The sequence below is a fragment of the Magallana gigas genome, chromosome 6 (genome assembly GCF_963853765.1).
Source record: "Magallana gigas chromosome 6, xbMagGiga1.1, whole genome shotgun sequence".
Taxonomy (NCBI): Eukaryota; Metazoa; Mollusca; class Bivalvia; order Ostreida; family Ostreidae; genus Magallana; species Magallana gigas.
In genome coordinates, this window is record NC_088858.1 from 1,739,482 (window position 1) to 1,762,252 (window position 22,771).

The window sequence follows — 22,771 nt, forward strand, 5'->3', positions numbered from 1 at the left end:
TAAGGACTCTGCTGCTTGGCTTTTAATTATTATTATTTTTAAAGAAAAGAGTTCCAAGGTCTCTCTGTAAAAGCCAGAGGTATTAAGGACCCTATTTACACTGCACAATGTAGAATTTAATTGAAATTAAATTTTCAACTTATGATATAAGGCTAACAAGATAAATTTAAAGTTATTTTTAAAATACTACTTCAGCATGTGGTTTCCCTGTAAGTAAGCAAGTAATTCCTATTGCATCGGTAATTATTTTCCCTTTGTTGAAAATGAAAATGAATTGCAGAAACAAATTTTTTTTTCAACAGAGAGAATTCTTACCCTTGTATATTGAGGTCCGTGCCCTTGAAATTTACCAGGGTGCTTCCTATGGGCATCATAGTGTTTCTTACGCCCACATTTGGCATAATTTCTTTTTATATAAACTTAAACATTTTGCATATGTAGTAGTTGGGGCTATATGGACGGTGGATATCGGCCTGGGTAGCTCAGTGGTAGAGCTCGAACCTCAGACTTGAGTTGCACTGGGTCCTGGATTCGATTCCTGATCCAGCCATACATTTTCATTGTATTTATAAACTCATTCCTCCTTTCCTACTACTACAGATGGTGCCATGGCCTTCCTTGTTCAGGCATATAAATATAATATTAGTCCTGACAAGGTGAATTTTAACTTGTGTTAATTGTGTCTTCGGGGTCATGCAAATTAAGACTATTTAAGGATGGAGGAATGTAGTAGTTGAGGCTATATGGACCATGGATATAGGCCTGGGTAGCTCATTGGTAGAGCTCCTGACTTATAAGAGTTGCAGGGGTCCCTGGTTCGATTCCCGGTCCAGCCATTTATATTTTCATTGTATTTATAATCCTCCTTTCCTACAACACAATCATTATTACCAGAAGTGCACTTCAATTAGGCATCATAATGCACATTTTGTTTCTCCATTATTTAATTATGTATCCATCCACAAATTAATTGCTTTTTAATAGCCTAAAAGATTAATTAATGCAAACATGGCAAAGCAAAACACTGTAACGTTATTAAAATTTTAATTAAATGCATTTTTAAAAAAATTATCAATTTACACCTCTATGTAAAAAGTTATTTCCTATTGTCTTTTAAACTGATAAAATATGATAAAAATCCATACAGTTTGGTCATTAATGTGCAAGCCCCCCCCCCCCCCCCCCCCGGTTCTGATTCTTTGGAAACTCTAGTTTAACGGTATAACGTTAAATCTGAACTATTTATTTTGAAACAATATTTTTTATTTAAAATAAATAAATTCAGATAGCTGAAATAAGAACAAAATATAGATGCTGAAATGTGTAATAAAATAAATAATGACGTCACACGCCTGCGTATCAATTTCCCACAATGCACTCTTTGTCGGCCATGTTCCATGACATCCGAAAGAACGAACAACACTGTTTAAGAGTGTATTTACATTCAGATCGTATGAATGCAGTGAAAAAGAACTAGGAAAGGATTGCAACTGTAAAATCGTATTCTAATTAATTTTGGAGAAGAGCTGGTGACAAAACTACTGACAAAGGATCCTGTGTATTTTGACATTTTGGAATCGGAAGTATGAAGCATTTTGACAGGCTCCCCCTAAGAACAGATTGATAATTGCATTTATTTATAAAGAAAAATGCTCCATTTTAGTAAGTGATTTAACAAAAAAGATCATACCTTGTGTACAGAGAGCAAGGTATGAGTGCGGACTGCTCTCGATATTTTGATATACGACGATTCCTAGACGCTCTCGAGACATTATGATGTCTGCGGAGGAGAGATTGAGAAAACTGAGTGATTTGTACGTTGGAGGGGTACAGAACAGCAATGGCCAGGCCCTCAGTGTGGAGACCCTGCTGGACGTCCTCATCGTCCTGTATGACGAGTGCTGCAACTCCACGCTACGACGAGAGAAAAACATCTCCGAGTTTGTTGACTTTGGTAAGGGGGAAATATTCATTCACCTGTCGAATCACTATAACAGTCAGGGGTGGGGAGTGTTCAACCTTGCTCCCAGGAACCTGATGATGCATTCAATGTGATTGTTTCATTTGAAAGTTTTGAAATGTACAACAAATCTAGAATAAAATAATGTAAAGCTGCTTGAATAGAGCACCACTCTGAAGCTGTGTGGTACACAGCCTAGACACTTGGCCATAACAGGAGACTGAAATTGGTAGAACTATAAAACTATAGCTATAAAACTTAAGAAATACAGTAGAAAAGGGTGATTCCCATATTCAAAACATTCTGATATAAAATATGTAAAGCAAAAAGTAAAAAATTACCATTGAAAGAATATGAAGAAATACTGAATTATAATCAATATTATAAGTTAAGTCATGTTTCTGATTTATTTTGTCTTCTTGCTGTATACCTTCTAGAATAAGTAAAAAAGTCATGAAGACGTACCGATACCTAATTTATGAAATAGTCAGTCATTCCTAACATTTAAGATTTTACATTTGACAGTGTAATTTAGGATATCCAGTTATGAATGGATGTGTACTCAATTAGCAGAACATCAATTAGAAATTAAATATTACTGTCAATATGATTCATTTTAAATCCTGCAGGATAGCTGCACTTTCTTTGTAATGTAATTCAGAGAGGAAGACTAAGTGTGACTGTCATTCATGATTCAAAATTTTTTTTGTCTTTAGAATGAGTCTGTGCTCAGTTTATTTTATTGTTTTTATATTACAGTAAAATTGTTTAGAATGAACACGAATAATTAGCGAAATCTCAGATATAGGGAAGTTTGATTCCCAGTAAAATTCTTAACAAATCTTTGCAAAATTTTATGGTTATAATGAATTTGGATATAACAAATTTACAGACATAGCGAACTGATTTTGAGTCCCGATAAGGCCATAGAGGTGAATAATGACAAAATTTAACACTTAAATAACAAATATCTTAACAGTTTAAAATGTTTGCACTACCATTTAACGTAATTGCTTGAGTAAATTTATTTTCACATAAATTCTTCACTCTCATAATTAAAGGTATTAAAAGAATGCATTTTCTCTCTAGGCCTCAATCAGATAACATACCGGTAGTAGTCTGGTGAAGGAAAACGTTTATAGTGAATTCGCAATAGTTATTATTTTGAATTTGTTATACGGATATACCAAAGTGAATCCATTGGTCCCTACTTCACTATAACCGAGTTTTACTTTATTCTCTGAGGAAACAAAATGACATAATTTGATATGGCTTGCCTATGACACTTAGTTCTATTACATAATTCTTGGCAGTTTTTAAGATATCTTGGAAATGTTGGCAGAATTTAGCTTCTGGGAAAATTGGCAGAATTTAGATTGTAGGATTTCATTTGTAGATTGGCTTTTGGTGCTAGGTGGTCCTTGATAAATCCGATTCAAACAAAACAACACCATGTCATCTTAACGCACTCAGCAAAAGAACTTAAATTATTTAGCACCAATCAATGTTTGATTTTGCAATGATTCTGAAATGTTAATATAATTTATAAAAACTGGGCTCTTAAGCTAGTGTTTCCGAAGTAGTTTACTGTGTCTAAAGTTTTATACAAATAATTCTAATGGTGAGAACTGTTATGCTTTAAAAACTTTTGAATAGACTGTTAAGACAATTTTCACAAAAATGATGCTGGTGAGTTTCACTTGTGTTTTTAAATCAACTCCATAATGTTGTTGATGGAAATTATGACAGAATTGACTTACTCTGCTTCATTTGAATTTATTTATAATTCTGTACAGAGATGCTTTATATTATTTAAGAATAGATGTTAATTCTGTTTGTGGTGGAGACTCGGAAGTACTTAGCTGCTTACTGTAACAATGTAAGAAATGTAAATATATAACTTGAAGATCTTGTATAATTAGTCACTGAATGCACAGTACAATTCCAAAGTTGTTTCCTCATGTGTTCAGTAGTGCCGTTTCTACAGCTGCTTTATTTGATGCATTTCATCTACTCATGACAATAATCTTTCCCAAATACATAAATAACTGGACTTCTTTGCACTCATGCCTTTGGAAGTTGAACAGTTCATTTTCCTGATAAAGCATTGTACTCTACAACATAGAATTATATGGTATCATCTGATTGACCCATCTTATATAACACAATTTCGTTTAAAAATTTCCAAAATCATTGTTAATGTGAGGGACCAACATTAGAGTGGCTACAAACTTAGCAGCACAGTTTATTGGAAGGCTTGAAAGCAGGTTACACCGAAGTTTACTGATTGACATGTCATTTTTTTGTAGGAAAATTAAGAGCTTAAACTTTGAGATTCTAGAACAAACTTATTACATGTACCCCATATTCTTGTATCAAGACAACCACCATCTGTTAAGTGCACCATAATGATATTTTTAGACTCACATTAGATTTTACATACTGTAAGTCAAGTCCTTATTCTCATTTCATAAATTTTTCGGCATCAAATTTTGCATTTCTAGTGAATGGTATCAAATTTTGCATTCACATGTATTTGTGAGGAACATACATACCGGGTATTAGAAACACTTAGGGTATGCCTTATTATATATTCATGCAGGTAGAAGGAAATTGACTCGAGATATTTCTTTCAAGGAAGCCTTTATAGTTTATAAAGTTTGATGATTGTCTCACAAAAGTGACAGGTTAGTCATGTGCAATTAGTATGTAAGTGATGACAGTGGGGCGAGATGGTGATGCACCGGTGGTAGCTCGATGCACAATTACACATACATCACACCACACTTGTACAATGATGTGACAGCCTAATGCTGAAGAGACTGGTATCTGATAAGATTAAAAATGTTATAGCAGGAATATGAGAATGTTACTGCATGTCGTCCGTGATTGTCTCATTTTATATCTGTGCAGTGTAAGTAATCCACTACACCCCACTCTAAATGTTATAGCTCAAGACTTGGGGGTGATGAAGCACTGGCATTGGAATTCTTGCCATGTATTTCTGTTGAGAGCGTGAACATGGGTTGTTATAATCATTAGTTTGGTCTGAGATGATGAGGCCAGCCTCGCTCAGCCTCAGACTTGTGAAGTGACGCTGCACTATAGGATTGGTTTTGTGGTCGTAGAGGCAGATCATTGCATTGATTTCTCTGTCTATGATCAGTAATGGCTGGGGGAGACCTATTACAAGAATATGCCTTCCCCTATGAATTACAGGATATTCATCGAGAGTTTGAATGAGCTACCACCTGGTTGTGGTGAAATGAAGTATAAAAACAGGTCTTGATAAATTGCAATATACTGCATTTTCTAGGTCATGGGGGATATAAATAAACCAAGGCTAAAAAAAGTATGTGCATAAGAGGAACAAGTGTTCTTAAAGCTTACAAGACAGAAAAAAGAAAAAAAGGAAATAAAATAGATCACAACTGGCTGCACCAGCCGTCCATGTGATAGAGATGAGTTGGAGAAGAGAGGTGTCAGGAAAAGCCTGTATCTTTCCTTATTCTCTGTGTATTGTCTTCCTGGGAGGGTCTCACTGTACAAAGGTGACAGACAGAGGGGAAATAAGATGAGTTCTGTCTTCCTGGGAGGGTCTCACTGTACTAAGGTGACAGACAGGGGGGAAATAAGATGAGTTTCGTGTAAGCTGTCACCTGGCTTCATTCCCTGCCAGACATACTACATCTGTGGAGATTCTGAGCACATGCTGCACAATGCATAAGAACAGTAGCTACAAATGAAGTGAATGTAATTAAAGTTGTGTAAAGGAAGGAAGAGGGCAGTGACACAGAGAGCGAGCGTACTCGAGTTTGTGTGCGGTTACCACTTCCTGAGTCTGAGTTACATTTAGTTACACTGATTCTTTTGTAGACAGATGCAGGACTTGTAAGAAAGGCTAGTCACTCTGAGTCATCCTGACAGTTATAATGCACAGGGAACGTCTCAAAGGCTGAGAAGTTGCCCGGCACATTGTGGAGTTGAATAGATTAAGAGTTAACCTGTCTCACAGACCTTTAACATAGTTATGTCAACAATGTGTTTGAGAGATAGCTGTGCTCCGGTTATCTTACATTGTGTATCCTTTCCCTCTTGAGATACAACAGTTTATGTAATAATCTCCTCCTGAGTCACTGGGAGGGGTGAACAGCCAGTCTGCCCTGTGATGAACCGGGCATCTAGACTCTTTGTTCAAATCTAAATAAACAATGGTTCTCATATTGGTGCTATCTGTTGGGGTCAGTGATGAACAACACTTGTCAACTGTTTATGGTATTCAAATATACAGGTCAATAACAGATGTACCTATCTCTGTGTACAGGCAGATAGATGGTTCTCTAAATCCAGCACCACAGGTTATCTACACACTTCAATACACATGTTTTACCCATCTCTTCTTGCAGCAGGGTAGATTACATCTCAAATATTTCACTAGAAGTTGCATAATATACCGGTATATGTTTTTTTATGAATACAGATTAACATATACTTCTCTTTTTTTATAGCCAAACATATGGTATTTAAAATGATTCACTAGAAGATTCATAACTAAATTTCATATAATGATAATGATAGGCTAATAATACATCTTTACCTATCACCAATTGATTGTATTTATAATAAATCACTCATAATTATGTGATATTCACTTTCTTCAAGCTCTATGTGAGGACAGTTTTTAAGATTTCTTTTTGTCATTAACAGCCAGACAGATTGTTTCTAAGATCAAGCACTACCGCTTACATCGTGACGACTTTGAGGTCATTAGGATCATCGGCAAGGGGGCATTTGGGGAGGTAAGGAAGACCTAATTGTCAAATGAAAAGTGAAAATGAAAGTTAAACTTTTGATTACATTTACTAGGGGAATCTTTTCTCTTGACTGCAGGTTGCTGTTGTGAAGTTAAAATCCACAGACAGAGTGTATGCCATGAAGATTCTAAATAAATGGGAGATGCTTAAACGAGCCGAGGTAAGCATGCAGGAAAAATTAAGTAACTAGAATTTATTTTTGTTTCGTGTTAAGAATGAGATATATAATAGTTGTGTTATGGTTTCAGACGGCCTGCTTTAAGGAGGAGAGAGATGTCTTGGTGTACGGAGATAGAAGATGGATCACAAATCTACACTATGCCTTCCAAGATGAAAATTATCTGGTAAGTGTTTATGCCTAATTAAAACAGAAATTCTTTGTACAATTGATGAGATGTAGATAAACAAGATTAAACAGAGATAAACTGCAGTCAAATGTCCAATCAGTTTGACAAGAAAATTTGATATGGAGCTCAACCAAGTTGACACTTTTATGCACCATTTGGTCTGTCATCTGATTTAAACGTTTTCCCCCATAAGATTATACAAGAGAGTAATTTGAACCTAGTGAACTTGATATTCAAATGTTTAAAGTTACTTACTAGAGTGGTAACTACCTTACTCGGTGATGTAGATTTTAACTTTCTTGTGTTACGATAAGATTAAGACACTTCCCTAACAATGTTGACCATAAAAAGTAATCCAATTTATAAAAATGTTGGAGATATTGAAGAAAAGTCTGCATAATAAAAAAACATCAGATGATGCATTTAATGTAATCGTGCCATTGTTTTTACATTGCTGCAAACATTGTAACATGTTGTGATAGATAATGTAGCCCTGCTGTTATATCAATCTCGGCTGTTGTTGTTTCAGTACCTAGTGATGGACTACTACTGCGGAGGTGACCTCTTGACCCTGCTGAGTAAATACGAGGACCGGTTACCGGAGGACATGGCGCGGTTCTATATTGCGGAGATGGTGCTTGCCATCCACTCACTCCACACAATGAACTATGTCCACCGCGACATCAAACCCGACAACGTACTGCTAGACCTCACCGGTCACATTGTACTGGCCGACTTTGGCTCTTGTTTACGACTGTTGGACGACGGCACGGTGAGGGTTCAGATTCCTCTTACAAGACAAGATTTTTACAAGAATAAGATTTGAGTTGTTGATTTAAAACATGTTCTGTTATTCTAGGCTTGAAAACTTGAATCTGAAAATGTGCAAAAATTGATGTGGTTATAGATTTGTTGATTGAGTAGTTGTTTGTTTATTTACAATGGAAAATTTGAACTTGAAATTTTGTGACAAAATTAAAGTGGTTATGGAGTTGTGGTTATATTGTTGTGGCTATATATAGTTATTGTTGATCAGGTCCAGTCATCTGTAGCAGTAGGAACCCCCGACTACATCTCCCCAGAAATCCTCAGGGTAAGACCAGCTGTTTCTCTCTGTATTCATCAGTTATTGTGTACACATCCACTTAATACATCACAGTGTGGCTACGTTACTGTAACCCCCTATTTATTGTATCCAGGCGATGGAGGACGGACATGGACGGTACGGACCGGAGTGTGATTGGTGGTCCCTTGGTGTCTGTATGTACGAAATGCTGTACGGATTTACACCCTTCTATGCTGAGTCCCTCGTGGAAACCTATGGCAAAATCATGAACCATCAGGTATGTTGAAACAAATTTATTAGGGAAACATTGTCACAGTTAGTCCACAGCTGAAACACTGTCATGTATAGTGTAAAAGTGTGTTTCATTTCTGCAAAAAAGATTGACAGAATAAGTTACTTGCATACAGCGAGGAAATTAAATTGCTATTTCATTGCAGTCGAAGTTTGAGTTCCCTACAGATGAGGACATAGAAGACATTTCAGAAGAAGCCAAAGATTTACTGCAGCGACTGATCTGTGCTGCTGACAGGAGGTTTGGTAAAAACGGGCTGGAGGACTTCATCAATCATCCATGGTTCAAAGGGATCAAGTGGGACGAAATCAGAGACAGTAAGTTCCATCAGTATACAATACATTACTGCAGAATTCTCAGGTTCATTATGGCCAAGATTTTCACAGAATTATTTCATAAAGCTCACCTACGAATGTACATCTTCCATGTATGATTAAAACCATTGCTTATATTCATGAAAGTAAATTTATGGAATAACATCCAAAGAACTTAAAGAAAATACAGATATTCACAAAAATTGTTCCCTTTAAATTCAAATGATCTGCAACATAAGTTTAAATATGAGAGCTGTGTATGATTGAAGACAGACAGACAGGATTATTGGTAAATTTGGGATTTTTTTTACAGTGAACGCTCCATTTGTACCGGAAGTCAGTAGTCCGACCGACACTTCCAACTTTGATGTAGATGAAAGTGATTTCAGACACACAGTAAGTTGTTTTATTTTGTCCTATCAAACTCTAGTTGTTGTACTGAGGTTGTAAACTGAATTCAACATTTCTGTGGTTTTGCATTATGCAAGCATTATAGAATATCAAACTATTGAATATTTTGGTTTTCCAGGACACGATACCCCCCACGTCCAATGCTGCTTTCAAAGGTCATCACCTTCCTTTCATTGGCTTTACCTTCACCAAAGACAGGTAAATTTATACTACTATTAGTGAAATGTTTATGTGATTGAAATGTAACGAAGGTGGTTTGTATAGGCTGTGTGAGGCTAATGTGAAGTTATCAGTCCCCATTATACTTCATCATACTTGTGTAATTAGGGCCCCGCAAGGATTTGCGGGTGCCCTATAGTAATCACTCTGTCCGTCCGTCCTTCTGTCCGTCCGTCCGTCTGTCACTCTTCCGTCCACAAATTTCCTGTTTTTTTCTAATAACTTTTTTTATGGTTGCCCAATCAAGTTCAAATTTGGTATGGTAGTTCAGTAGGCAGAAATACATATTTTGATGCTAAGTTTGTTTCTCTATGTCTTCTGGTTTGGAGCTGGAGTGGTGGAGTAGATTCCTAACTATGCATAAGAATGAATGGGCAAAGAGAGATAACTGCTGAGAATGAATGGGCAAAGGGAGATAACTGCTGAGAATGTTACCATGTTATACATGGAAGGCTGTGCAATATTTGTCCTTTGGGATTAATTAACCTTCCACAGGAAGAAAATCATAGCTTTATCTTTATCTGTCACATTGAGATTATAATTGCTGCACTGCCTGTGTCTGCAAATGAACTTTGTTTTGAAGTTAAGGTCAATTTTGAATGATGTGTAGTATTGTGTACATTCTTTGAAATATGGATTTAAAATATAATATTCATATTTTATTTTGGTTAAAATACCGTACACAATGATTTATAATAATTTTATTGAATTCTAAAATCAAATTCAAATCAAAATCAAATTCTAAAAAAATTACTAGATATCAGTTTTTTTATTCTTCTTTTTTTCTTTTTTAATGGATGTTTTGGTGTTGTTGTTGTTTTTGATTGCTTTGTTTATATTAAAGGAAACTTAAGAATAGTACCTGAAAATGTTCCTTCTGTAAGCCCTGATTAAATTCAATAAATGGATGAGAGCAGGATAATTAATCCCCTGAGATTAATTATCTTGCCTGCATGTTTCAGAAAATCTAAGGTCTGTCTTTATCTGTTATATGTATTACCGTACACATGTGTCTGCAAGTGATGTTTGTTTGAAGTTGAGGCAAAGCCTAGGTATCATTGCATATTGGTATCAATTCTTTGTTTTTTTAACAAATTTTATTTCATCCCATGATAACCCACTTTATCCCGTGGATATGACTCATTGGATATTTTTTTGATATCCCACAGTTGTGACTTTACAATGGGATTTGCCTAGGCATAATGAAGTAAAATAATGTAGAGTTTTATAAACAGTATAAACATTGATTGTGGTGTATAAAACATGGGATAAATAGAATCTCATATGATTTGTAGTATAATATGATTTTTATCCAACTTGTGTGTTTCATCCCCTCACTAAGGCTCAAGAAAAAAACACTTTAATTGTTGGATGAAAATCATATCCAACTACAAATCACGAGATCCTATATATTCAAGTTCTTTACATCTTCTACCGGGCATTTATTTTTCATCATTGTTAATATAAAGGGGGTGGAATTCAAAGTTTTTTTCACTTCTCTATATTAATTGTCATAGCGGGGCCCTTCCTGACTGGTCAGTTTTCTAGTTTGTATGAATAGTTGATTTTGCATTTAGATATCTAATGATCAGTAGGAATATGTTTACAGTCAGACATCAATGTGTTTACAGTTGGATATTAGATGATCATTAGGAGTTTGTGTTTACAGTCAGACTTCTAATGATCAGTAGGAATTTTCCTTTACAGTCTGGTATCTAATGATCAGTAGGAATTTGCCTTTACAGTCAGGTATCTAATGATCAGTAGGAATGGGTTTACAGTCAGACTTCTAATGATCAGTAGGAATTTGCCTTTACAGTCTGGTATCTAATGATCAGTAGGAATTTGCCTTTACAGTCAGGTATCTGATAATCAGTAGGAATGGGTTTACAGTCAGACTTCTAATGATCAGTAGGAATTTTCCTTTACAGTCTGGTATCTAATGATCAGTAGGAATTTGCCTTTACAGTCAGGTATCTAATGATCAGTAGGAATGGGTTTACAGTCAGACTTCTAATGATCAGTAGGAATTGACCTTTACAGTCAAGTATCTAATGATCAGTAGGAATGGGTTTACAGTCAGACTTTCAGATATTTGATAATTAGTCTGAATGGTTGTGTTCACTCTCAGATATCTTATGATCAGTCTGAATGGTTGTGTTATTGTCAAAAATCTGATACACATTTTATTAGCAGTATGAATGGTTAAATATCTGCTTCTAGTGTGATCAATTTTAAATGGGAGTGTTTACATTCAAGTTTCTGATAACCTGTATGCTTATTTTGAATGTGTTTACAGTCAGATATCTGATACCGGGAATCTCCAGGACACCTCAGGGCTTGCGACAGAAAACTTAGAATCTCTAGCAGCAGCGGCATTTGAGAGACGGATAGCCAATCTTGAGAGAGAAAACAAAGAACTTCAGCGAAAACTTGGAGGTTTGTTTCGTAGATATCCTTTTTTTATTGGTCAGTTTATATACATACCATGTAGAATTATTGTATATGACATGAAGGAAAGGTCAAAAGCTGTAGATATCATGTTCAACTGATCAGATACTTTAGATATCATATAGGTCAGGTCAACTTTGGTAGATATCATGTAGGAAAGATCAACTTTAGTAATTATCATGTAGGAATGGTCAGCTAATGCAGATATCATCTAGGAACTGTCAGTTTATATGTGGTAGGACAGTTCAATTTATGTAGATATTATGTACAACAGGCCAATAACTTCAAAAATTGTTCAGACAAGTGTTTCATTTTCTGTTGCAAGAAAAGTTAACCAATGCCCTTAATTTACAGAGGCTAATAACACAATTCAGAGGAGTTCAGGGGAGATAAATGCTGCAGCTGGGGCATCATCTGCCTCAGCGGAGTCGGAGGTCCGTCAGCTCAAAGAGGAAATTGCCGTCTTACACCGCGTGGTGGCCGGTAGGTGGCTCATCGCAATTTAAAACAATTAAAAATCAGAGTTAATGCTAAATTAAAAGTAATTTTATACAAAATGAGTGTTAGCAGCAGTAAAGGTGTGGAAGGTTCTTATACATGTACTTATATGAATCTGTGTATTTACCAAAATGAATCAATACAGATTGAGGTTAAATCTGTGCATGTACCTTAATGATTCAATACAGTTTGAGGTTAAATCTGTGCATTAAGCCAGAAAGATCTCTTTTAATTTACAGCGTTTATGATTTCTTATTGATTTATTTGTTCCAGAATCTCAAACAGAAATAAGTGAGGTTGAACAGGATTTGAAAAGAGCTCAAGATCAAAAGATAGAAGTGGAGCGTAAATTACGATTAATTGATGAGGAAAAGCAGGCTCTTGAAAAGGTCAGTCTACATACTTAGTGCACATTTGCTGTTTTATTTTCTTATTAAAAATTACAAACGTGAAACAGAAGTTATTTTGATTGAGTTGGTTTATTAGTATATTTATTGCACTGGTATACTTACTTCTACTTTATGTGGACTATAGGACCTGCAGGAGTTCAGAGACAAGTACAAACTCCAGGCAAGAGAGCTTAAAGACGCTGTGGCCAAGCAGAAGATTGCTATCGAACAATTTACTGACACAAACGAGTCGTACGTACATATATTACTTACATGTACTTTTTCCTTCAATAATCCAGCTTCCAATTAATCTTTCGATACTGTAAACCACTTTTCATTTGCGCACGAGAAATTTATGCGAGGTTTGCAAGAGACTTGTCGTCGCGAATATTTCTCCCCGCGAACCAATCCTTTGTCTAATGTTTTTATAACAATACAGGTCTGGATAAGGCTTGGTCGCGAACATTAGTCATCATGAACCAGTTTATCGGCAGTTCATCACATATAAAGTCGATGCCAATAAAAATTGGTTTACAGTATATAAGTTTTTGGTTTGTGAAAATGTCAAATATGGAGATAAAGATATTTGTTGGTTACCATTGTAGATTATTAAAAACACAATCCAAAGTCAAAGAATTGACTCGGGAATCAAGGAACAGAGAAGAGGAAATGGATGAATATAGACGGAAGTTAGATAGTGTCAAAAATGAACGGAGAAGGGCAGAGAAAAACGTCCAGGAGGTAATGATGAAATTAAGACTTAGTTCTCTAATTATAATGCTACCATTGATAAACAGGAGAAATATGCTGATTTTCATGTCTGGGTTAACTAGTATGAGTGTTACTTGATGTCGCTTCATTGAGTACTTGTTTCTATCACTCTAAGCTTCACGGACAAGTGGACGAGTATCGGGCGGATTCTAACAAAGAGAGGAAGCTCCGAGAGCGAGCCGAGCAGTACTCGAGGGAACTCGAACAGGAAATTGAGGCTGCCAAACGGAAAAATCTCAACAGGGGTCCCACTGCAAGCCACTTAGAAATGTCTCAGGAAATCTCAAGGTTTGGTCAAAATTTGAACTCACTAAGATGTAGAAATGTCTTGAAAAATTTAAAAATACATACCGTATTTTTCGGGGCATATGTCGATGTGGGGCATAGGCCGAATTGCTAATTTTTAGATAAAATTCATGAAAAATCCTTAGACTAGCCTAATTGGGGGATAAGCCGATTTTCAATCGATGATTACTATAGTGAAAGTATGACCGCTGATTAAGAAAGTCACCATATTAAGTATATACTTTCAGAATATCGATGTAGAAAGTCAAAAAGTAATTAAAGTTATTAAATTTGCTTAACATATATATTTCAAGCAATTTTTAAAAATTAATCTGTGTTTTGTGGCTGTTTGGTCTCTTCTGTATTCGTCGGTGTATCGTTGTGTATCGTAATTTTACAAAGTGTAAATTTAATTGCAACACCAACCTCCGTGGTTCTGTCTGGTAGAACTAAGTATAATATTTTACCAAACCTTTTATATTTTATTAATACCTTATTGCTAAATCTCATTTAATCAAGTTATACTTTGAAAGCTACTTGTAAATACGGGGTATGACGTCCATTAGCTCAACACGTGGTTTCATATCCAAATAGAGTTATCCCCCGTAATCGCTATGAATGAGAAAACGAAATACAAAACATAAAATATTTAATTTGTGTTCTTTCCATTAATTAATTAAATAGTGACTTGCCGTTATGCAGAGAAGTTGTAATGTTAAAAACACAGTTCATGCAATGAAGTGTAACGGTGTACACTACGTGCCCCCAGGCTGTGTTTTAGTCACGGGTTTCACACCTTTGTATATACACACGACACCAGAATACCATTATTTCATCCAACAGAAAATTAATTGTAAAAACACATAGCATTTGATTTATTCTACACCCAAAACCAGTGATTCCTACGAACGCAGACATGAAGAATTCACCAAAATTCCGTCATATTACATTCTACCCGGTTTTGTTTTCTTTTTTACTACGCAATAATAGTTTCCAGGGTTCATACACGAACGTGGGAAAAAAATTCTTTTGATTGGGATTGTAAAGAAATACCTTGTACAGTACTGTACATTTTATTACTCACGATGTCATTACAAAAATTATCAACGGGACAACTATCGAACAATAGTTCAAACGGATGAAAAAAAAACAACCCTCATAATAAATTGCTACAACAGTACAACGGATAAAAACAGTGGATTTTATATTTTACTGTTAAATTTTTTTAACTTTGAGTCTAAGAATAGCCGATCCCAGGGGATAGGCCGGGGCTCGCTCATCGGAGGAAAAAAATATCGGCCTATGCCCCGAAAAATACGGTACAGATGGTATTCAACAATCACAGACAATTGCTCTGGGAAATCTCAAGGTACACGTGCATACATGTACAATTCTATTTGTCATACTTAAAAATTGTAGTATCTCAGACTTGCGGGTATTCTATTCAATCTTTTCTAAAAGCGGTTTTCAATATATGTACAAAATTTATTTTTAATTCAGGTTAAAGACAGAGTTAGACAGAAAAAGTGTTGAAGCTGAGGAATCTCTGGCGAGACTGACTGCCAAACTACAGGCGGAGATGAAGGACCTGAAGTTCCATCTGTCAGAGGCTGAGAATAGGAACAAGGACCTGAAGCATGAGAGTAGTATGCTGAAGGAGAAACTAAATAACCAATTGTCTATAGAGGACCTCAGTAACCAAATACAGAGGTTGAAGCTGCAGTCTGAGCATTCAGAACGGGAGAAGTTGCAGGTCAATGACGAAAACGAGAGGTTAAAGGAAGAAATCTCCTTCGTAAGTATCACTTGTGGAGGGAGCTGGGGCGGGTCTGGTTATTGTAGTCAGAATTATCTATATATCACCCAAGGATTGGTTTAAAAAGAGTTTAAAGTGAATAAATTTATGACTATTACCTTCTCCAATTAATTCATTGAATAGAAAATGCATGCTCAAATAGTGTTTTGTATTTTGTCAATATTTGTTGGCTGTTGGGCTCACTGATCTTCTACATTGGAGTCTGTTAGTGGAACAATCATAAGTATATATGTGGTTCTTTTAAACAGCAACAATCTGCCATGAATGACCTGGTGAAAGAGAAGAATCAGCTCGAACAGGAGATGAGGGAGATTTATGACAAACGGGAGTCTGTGGCTCAATGGGAGGCCCAAATCTCAGAGATCATTAAGTGGTGAGTTATCTCATGTCTGTGTCAGAGGTCATCAAGTAGTGAGTTATCTCATGTCTATCTCAAAGATCATCAAGTGGTGAGTTATCTCATGTCTGTGTCAGAGGTCATCAAGTGGTGAGTTATCTCATGTCTGTGTCAGAGGTCATCAAGTGGTGAGTTAACTCATGTCTGTGTCAGAGGTCATCAAGTGGTGAGTTATCTCATGTCTGTGTCAGAGGTCATCAAGTACTGCGTTATCTCATGTCTATCTCAGAGATCGAGTGGCAAGTTATCTGAGATAGATCTCAGAGATCATTAAGTGGTGGGCTTTCTCTCTCATATTTGAGATATGTATATCTATGATGAGTTATCTCGAAAGATTCTTAAATTTTGAGTTATATTGGAGATCATGAAGTTTTGAGTTACATGTATCTCACAACTGAATCATTTAAGATTTATCATATATGATTTAAGTTAAAAGTGTAAATGTATGTGAGTGTAGTCATTTGTTTGTGATCTAGTGATATATCATTTAACTGTGATTATCATTGACAGGGTGAGTGACGAGAAAGACGCCCGCGGTTACCTCCAGGCCCTGGCCAGTAAGATGACGGAGGAACTGGAGAACCTCAAAGTGATGGGCGTGTCAGACGATGGGGTTAGTATGCATCTCATAGCTCTACATAACAGCAGTTATATTTTATCATCGTGAAATCCTCACATGTTGTCAGTGTATGCTGATCATGCTTTCTCTGTTATAACAGGGTCGACAGAGATGGAGGAACAGGAGATCTCAGAGACTGGACAAGATGGAGCTGCTGACTCTACAGTCCAACTTAAACAGTGAAATCCAGGCCAAGACCCAGATCAGTGAGGAGCTGACACGCTTCAAATCCCAGAGCGTCAGTCTAGAAAAGTAAGTCAATCCCAGAGTGTCCGTCTAGAAAAGTAAGTCAATCCCAGAACTTCAGTCTAGAAAAGTAAGTCAATCCCAGAGTGTCCGTCTAGAAAAGTAAGTCAATCCCAGAACTTCAGTCTAGAAAAGTAAGTCAATCCCAGAGTGTCAGTCTAGAAAAGTAAGTCAATCCCAGAGTGTCAGTCTAGAAAAGTAAGTCAATCCCAGAGTGTCAGTCTAGACAAGTCAATCCCAGAGTGTCAGTCTAGAAAAGTAAGTCAATCCCAGAGTGTCAGTCTAGAAAAGTAAGTCAATCCCAGAGTGTCAGTCTAGAAAAGTAAGTCAATCCCAGAGTGTCAGTCTAGACAAGTCAATCCCAGAGTGTCAGTCTAGAAAAGTCAATCCCAGAGTGTCAGTCTAGAAAAGTAAGTCAATCCCAGAGTGTCAGTCTAGAAAAGTAAGTCAATCCCAGAACTTCAGTCTAGAAAAGTAAGTCAATCCCAGAACTTCAGTCTAGACAAGTCAATCCCAGAGTGTCAGTCTAGAAAAGTAAGTCAATCCCAGAGTGTCAGTCTAGAAAAGTAAGTCAATCCCAGAGTGTCAGTCTAGACAAGTCAATCCCAGAGTGTCAGTCTAGAAAAGTAAGTCAATCCCAGAGTGTCAGTCTAGAAAAGTAAGTCAATCCCAGAGTGTCAGTCTAGAAAAATAAGTCAATCCCAGAGTGTCAGTCTAGAAAAGTAAGTCCATCCCAGAGTGTCAGTCTAGAAAAGTAAGTCAATCCCAGAACTTCAGTCTAAAAAAGTAAGTCAATCCAAGAGTGTCAGTCTAGAAAAGTAAGTCAGTGAGATGGATCAGTTCAAAGAGTGTTTTTCTAGAAAATTTTGTCACCTTGTATTACACTAACCAAAGTCAGTAACAAGCTCAAAGACATCAAAATCCTTAGTGTCAGTCAAATAACGACACAGTCTTTAACGAGTCTCATCCTAGAGTGTCATGCAAAGATCAGAAAATTTCTTGTCTTATTTTTCCCAAAACTTAATTTGATAATTGTTTGATTTGATTACAACTATATACTATTTGTGTTTACCAGTAAATGTGAGGAGCAGAGTGAGCTAATCAAGAAACTCAAGAAAGAGTTGGAGGATCTCAAGTCACAGAACGAGCGTCTTCAGAGCCAGAAGGATACCGACTGTAAGTTCTATATACATCATAAACTGTCAACTCGTACATAATACACAGTTATATACATCATATACAGGTACTGTCAACTTGCACATGACATCCATCATATACTGTCAACTCGTACATGATACACAGAGAGTTGACTTCAGAATTGATTTTTAAGACGACTTTCTTTTAATTCTTAGAATTTAGCATCTCCTTGTGTAATATAAATCACAACATGTTTTTGGGAGTTGATTTTTAATCAACTCTCCTATGCAGTCACTCGGACAAACCGAAAGTGAAACGGTGTTTGGACCTCAGCACAAATCATTGCTCCTGACAAGACTTAGTTCTTGAAAATAATTGATGAATTCGATGTAATGTATGCTAAAGCATTGTTTTTCAAGGAAACTTATTTACAAATACCTTAAAAATAGTCAGATATTAAATGGTACGAACAATTTAAATATTTTTTGTAGTCGTATGTATTCCTATGCCAGAGTTCAAAATAGTCTCATTCAACTCGACGCTCGGCTGTCTCCGTTAACCCTTGTCAGAGATTTACGGTGTCAGCCGAGCGTTTGGTTGAACGAGACTAAAGTTCAATATTGCTTGGATCCATACAATTTTCGAGAAATATTTCTACCACTGATACATAGTTTGATTGAATTAATTTTATCTTTAAATATTATTTAACATGATTCATATGGAGGTTTCTCGACATTCTAGTCGAAAAAGTTCAAAAATTCATATTATAAAAATATGTGTAATTCAAATTAGAAACTACGTATACATGTACTTGTCATGCAAAATAACATATCATTGATTTTTAAATTAATAAACATCGACAAAATCAACTCCCGCCAGTTCTTCAGTACTTTGATTTTATGTTACAGTGGATAAGTCACACCATGACTCAAGTCTGATGAATTTCTTCAAGGGTCAGAATTTTTTCAAAGGAGGCCAGTTTTCTTACCTAAATGATGTAAGTACCTGAAAAAAATCAACCCCCAACATATGCTTTATACCTATTGTTGTAAGTTTCATTGTTTATATATATAAAATTCATTATTCTACTTTAAGTTCAAAAAATAAGATCCAATATTTCATAGAACATACAGAATATCAATGTAAACTTTAATGTCAAGCCAAGTAATGCATCATATTGTAACATTGGGATGTTATGTAATATAATATTGATAAAATTGTTTAGCCAATCAAATAAGGCATTACAACCAGAATGAAATTAATTGCCTGTATGTATCTCTACAGTCGGACCATGAGAGTATGCATGATGAGGACAGCATCAGTGAGGATGCCCTCTCGCGTGGGGGGACAGACTCGCGCACCAGCTCCCAGCGGGACTTGAGCCGTGAAGAGAGCCACCACCCATCCTCTAGCCCAGCCAGTACCATCCACACCAGTCACCCCGCCCCGGAACAGGTGTACGACCAGCCCTGGGGCGCCGCCAAGTTCGGCCCGATTAACATCAGTCCCTCTCAGAGTCTGCCAGCACACACCAAAACTCATCAGTTTATCATGAAAACATTCTCATTGCCATACAAGTGTAACCATTGTACATCTCTGATGGTGGGCATTCAGCGACAGGGAGCCACTTGTAGTGGTGAGATATTTTTGTAACACCATCAATAACGTGAGGCCAAGGTTGATTGATTGCTTTGCTTTCTGTCCAATTGTTGGTCGTTTTTAGAGAAAATCCAGTTGAAACAACAAATATGTATGTGTTAATTTCTCAGAGTGATTTTCTTTACGATCTAAAACAACTTTTTTAAAACTTTCTTTTTCTGTATATAACAGCGTAATGTAATTGAGGGTTTTAGATTTGACTATGAGCGCCTTCATTGTAATCTTTCTGTATATTACATGGTAATGTACATGTACTTGAGGGTTTTAGATTTGACTATGAGTGCCTTCATTGTAATGTTTCTGTACACAGACTGTGGGTATTCCTGTCACATCCACTGCATGGAGAAGGCCCCCATGGTGTGTCCTGTCCCCCCGGATCAAAGTAAGACTTCATCTAACATTGTATCACATCAGTTTAAACCAGGTCACAGAATGATCAAACACATTCTGACGTGAATGAATGTGACTGTGTGCTGACTCTTGTTTGTAACCTTTCAGCAAAGCGCCCTATGGGGATAGACGTCTATAAAGGCATAGGCACAGCTTACGAGGGCTATGTCAAGGTAACCTCTCATCGCTTTTGTTTAAAATCTTGTGTTTAAATGAATTACATGAATGAGAACCTGTGTTATACTATGCCTTCGTTTTATGCTTTGTGTTTCCCTGTTATAGGTTCCTCGGATGGGAGGCATCAAGAAGGGTTGGACGCGGCAGTTTGTTGTAGTCTGTGATTTTAAATTATTTTTGTATGATATTAGTCCTGATCGCAACCAACCCAGTCATATAGTGCAACAAGTGCTAGACATGCGGTAAGAGCCAGGTTATATGCAATGATACTGTTTTTTTTACATAATTGTACAATCATCTTGTTGCCCCTTGAGGGCCCCTAATTGGTCAATAAATTGAATTGAGTTTTGCACACTTTTCCTAGTACTTACATAAACTAAATAACACATTTACCTATGTTGTCTGTTACAGACTCTGGGCTCATATTAAGTAATGTAATGTTTCACTGTGTATATTATGACAGAGATGAAGAATTCACCGTTAGCCCAGTGCTGCCCTCTGATGTGATTCACGCCAACAAGAAGGATATACCATGTATATTTAGAGTAAGTGATGTATATTCAGGGTACCTGATGTATATATAGGGCACCTGATGTATATTTAGGGTACATGATGTATATTTAGGGTACGTGATATATATTTAGGGTACCTGATGTATATTAAGGGTACGTCTTGTATATTTAGAGTAAGTGATGGTTTGCTTTGAATGAAGCTGTAGTGTGACCCTGTCATTGTTGTTTGCCCTCTGCTAATTCTTTTTTTAACAATATCTGTATGTACCAGCATAAAGGAAAATAATTATTGCAAGAAAATTAAATATTAAAGTTTGTCAGGCTTTCTCTAGAGAGCAAACAGTTTTGAATGGTTGCCTCATCAGATTCCAATAGTGTACGTGTGTTGTAGGTATATCTATCTTGTTGTAGGTCACCACCAGTGAGCTGAACCCCCCAGGAACCAAACACCAGGTCCTGATGCTGGCTGAGAGCGAACAGGAACGCCACCGCTGGGTGGGGGCTCTCAACGAACTCCATAAACTCCTACGCAAAAACAAGCTTCCCAATAAAGCTGTAAGTCCCTCCTTGCCAAATTGAATTCTGTACATAAACAATGTTATGATTTGACATGTATCTTATAAAATAAAAAATAGAAGTCTTATCATCAAGACTCGCCCGATTTGATATTTATCTTATAAATTAGAAAGAAGAAATCCTTATGTATCAGAATTTAGAATATATTTGACAAATACTGTAAAATCATTGTAAGTCAATGACTTTTTGTAGGCCTATCTTGCACAAGAAGTTTGTGACAATTCTTTATCTCTAGTCAAAGGAACTCTTTCCGCTCAAGTGCTTGGTATGTATACAATCATCTCTATTTTAGTTTACTTAGTACGATAAAATGTAAATTAAAAAACAAATGATTAAGAATTTGTCAGTAATTTTGTTTTTTTCTGTTTGTTTGTAAAATTTGATTATCTTTACAAGCTTTTGATCAAAAGTTTTGGTTGAAACTGATCACTTGTGTAGATTAAAATGGTTTCATATAGGTATATCAGTATAAAGGGAACAATCGTTACACCCCCAAATGTAAGTTTTTAATTACAATGTGTGTAATTCTCTGACAGATTCACAACGTGTGGTCCTAGGAACAGAGGATGGTCTATATGTTGCTCAGTTAGCAAAGGATAGTAAGTAACCTATCTAGTTATCATTCAATTACTCTAATGTAGCTTCATCATCATGGACAGTCAGTTATCAGTACATACTTAATATTAGCCTGCAAGATTAAAGGATGATAAAGTTAAAGGTGTTAGTAAATTGTAAATTATATTCGTTAAGTCAAAATGATCTATCAAACATAAAATAAGTTGCTGTGTTTTGTTTGTAGTTTTGTTAAGGATTGGAGACAAGAGTGAGAAGAAGCCTGTCTTTCAAGTTGAACTGGTTCCCAGTGAACAGCTGGTGGTCTTCATCAGTGGTCAGTGCTTTAAGTGACGTTAATGGTGTCAGAGCTTGACATATTCTTTATATGTGTGAAAGGCTCTGATAGATCAGAATCTTTTGATATAGAATCACCATGTTAACATTTCCTTAAGCATGAAGTCAGGTGTTGTTGACATGTACAGGTAAATTTCTTTGATTACCTGACGTCAGGTGTTGTTGATTTACAGGTAAACAGAAGCACATCAAGCTGCTGCACCAGTCTGGCCTGGATGGTCACGATACGGACCCGGTTAAGATCCCGGAGACCCGCGGCTGTCAGCTGTTTTGTGTGGGGACTACCACTAACGGCCTGCAGGGCACCCCCGTCACCTGTCTGTGTGTAGCCATCAAACGGACGATACAGGTGTACGAACTGAACAAAACGCGCCAAAAATTCCGTAAAATCAAGGACATTCAGGTTCCAGGGCAAGTGCAGTGTCTGGAGATGATGAGCCAGGGGTTGTGTGTGGGTTGTCCCTCCTATATGGCTATTTATAGTGTTCTTGGGGATTCCCCTCCCACAGGTGAATG

At 36.5% G+C, this 22,771-nt stretch overlaps 1 protein-coding gene across 8 annotated transcripts in view; it reads left to right on the forward strand.

Annotated features, from left to right (window-relative positions):
* Nucleotides 1–1,352: 1,352 nt before the first annotated feature.
* Nucleotides 1,353–22,771, forward strand: part of LOC105319045 (serine/threonine-protein kinase MRCK alpha) — a 31,569-nt gene continuing 10,150 nt past the window's right edge. For all 8 annotated transcript variants that reach the window (XM_066088913.1, XM_066088912.1, XM_066088914.1 and 5 more), the window contains exons 1-32: nt 1,353–1,954; nt 6,668–6,759; nt 6,851–6,934; nt 7,023–7,118; nt 7,651–7,893; nt 8,158–8,214; nt 8,321–8,464; nt 8,625–8,796; nt 9,107–9,189; nt 9,323–9,402; nt 11,723–11,862; nt 12,229–12,357; nt 12,646–12,761; nt 12,907–13,013; nt 13,367–13,502; nt 13,648–13,820; nt 15,318–15,612; nt 15,882–16,006; nt 16,541–16,643; nt 16,750–16,901; nt 17,971–18,071; nt 18,941–19,029; nt 19,317–19,668; nt 20,002–20,073; nt 20,190–20,254; nt 20,364–20,500; nt 20,722–20,803; nt 21,182–21,325; nt 21,539–21,611; nt 21,883–21,945; nt 22,146–22,235; nt 22,429–22,764. In XM_066088913.1, coding sequence (XP_065944985.1) covers nt 1,774–1,954; nt 6,668–6,759; nt 6,851–6,934; nt 7,023–7,118; nt 7,651–7,893; nt 8,158–8,214; nt 8,321–8,464; nt 8,625–8,796; nt 9,107–9,189; nt 9,323–9,402; nt 11,723–11,862; nt 12,229–12,357; nt 12,646–12,761; nt 12,907–13,013; nt 13,367–13,502; nt 13,648–13,820; nt 15,318–15,612; nt 15,882–16,006; nt 16,541–16,643; nt 16,750–16,901; nt 17,971–18,071; nt 18,941–19,029; nt 19,317–19,668; nt 20,002–20,073; nt 20,190–20,254; nt 20,364–20,500; nt 20,722–20,803; nt 21,182–21,325; nt 21,539–21,611; nt 21,883–21,945; nt 22,146–22,235; nt 22,429–22,764 — 4,312 coding nt within the window. In that variant the 5' untranslated portion in view covers nt 1,353–1,773. The remainder of the gene's footprint in view (nt 1,955–6,667; nt 6,760–6,850; nt 6,935–7,022; nt 7,119–7,650; nt 7,894–8,157; nt 8,215–8,320; nt 8,465–8,624; nt 8,797–9,106; nt 9,190–9,322; nt 9,403–11,722; nt 11,863–12,228; nt 12,358–12,645; nt 12,762–12,906; nt 13,014–13,366; nt 13,503–13,647; nt 13,821–15,317; nt 15,613–15,881; nt 16,007–16,540; nt 16,644–16,749; nt 16,902–17,970; nt 18,072–18,940; nt 19,030–19,316; nt 19,669–20,001; nt 20,074–20,189; nt 20,255–20,363; nt 20,501–20,721; nt 20,804–21,181; nt 21,326–21,538; nt 21,612–21,882; nt 21,946–22,145; nt 22,236–22,428; nt 22,765–22,771) is intronic.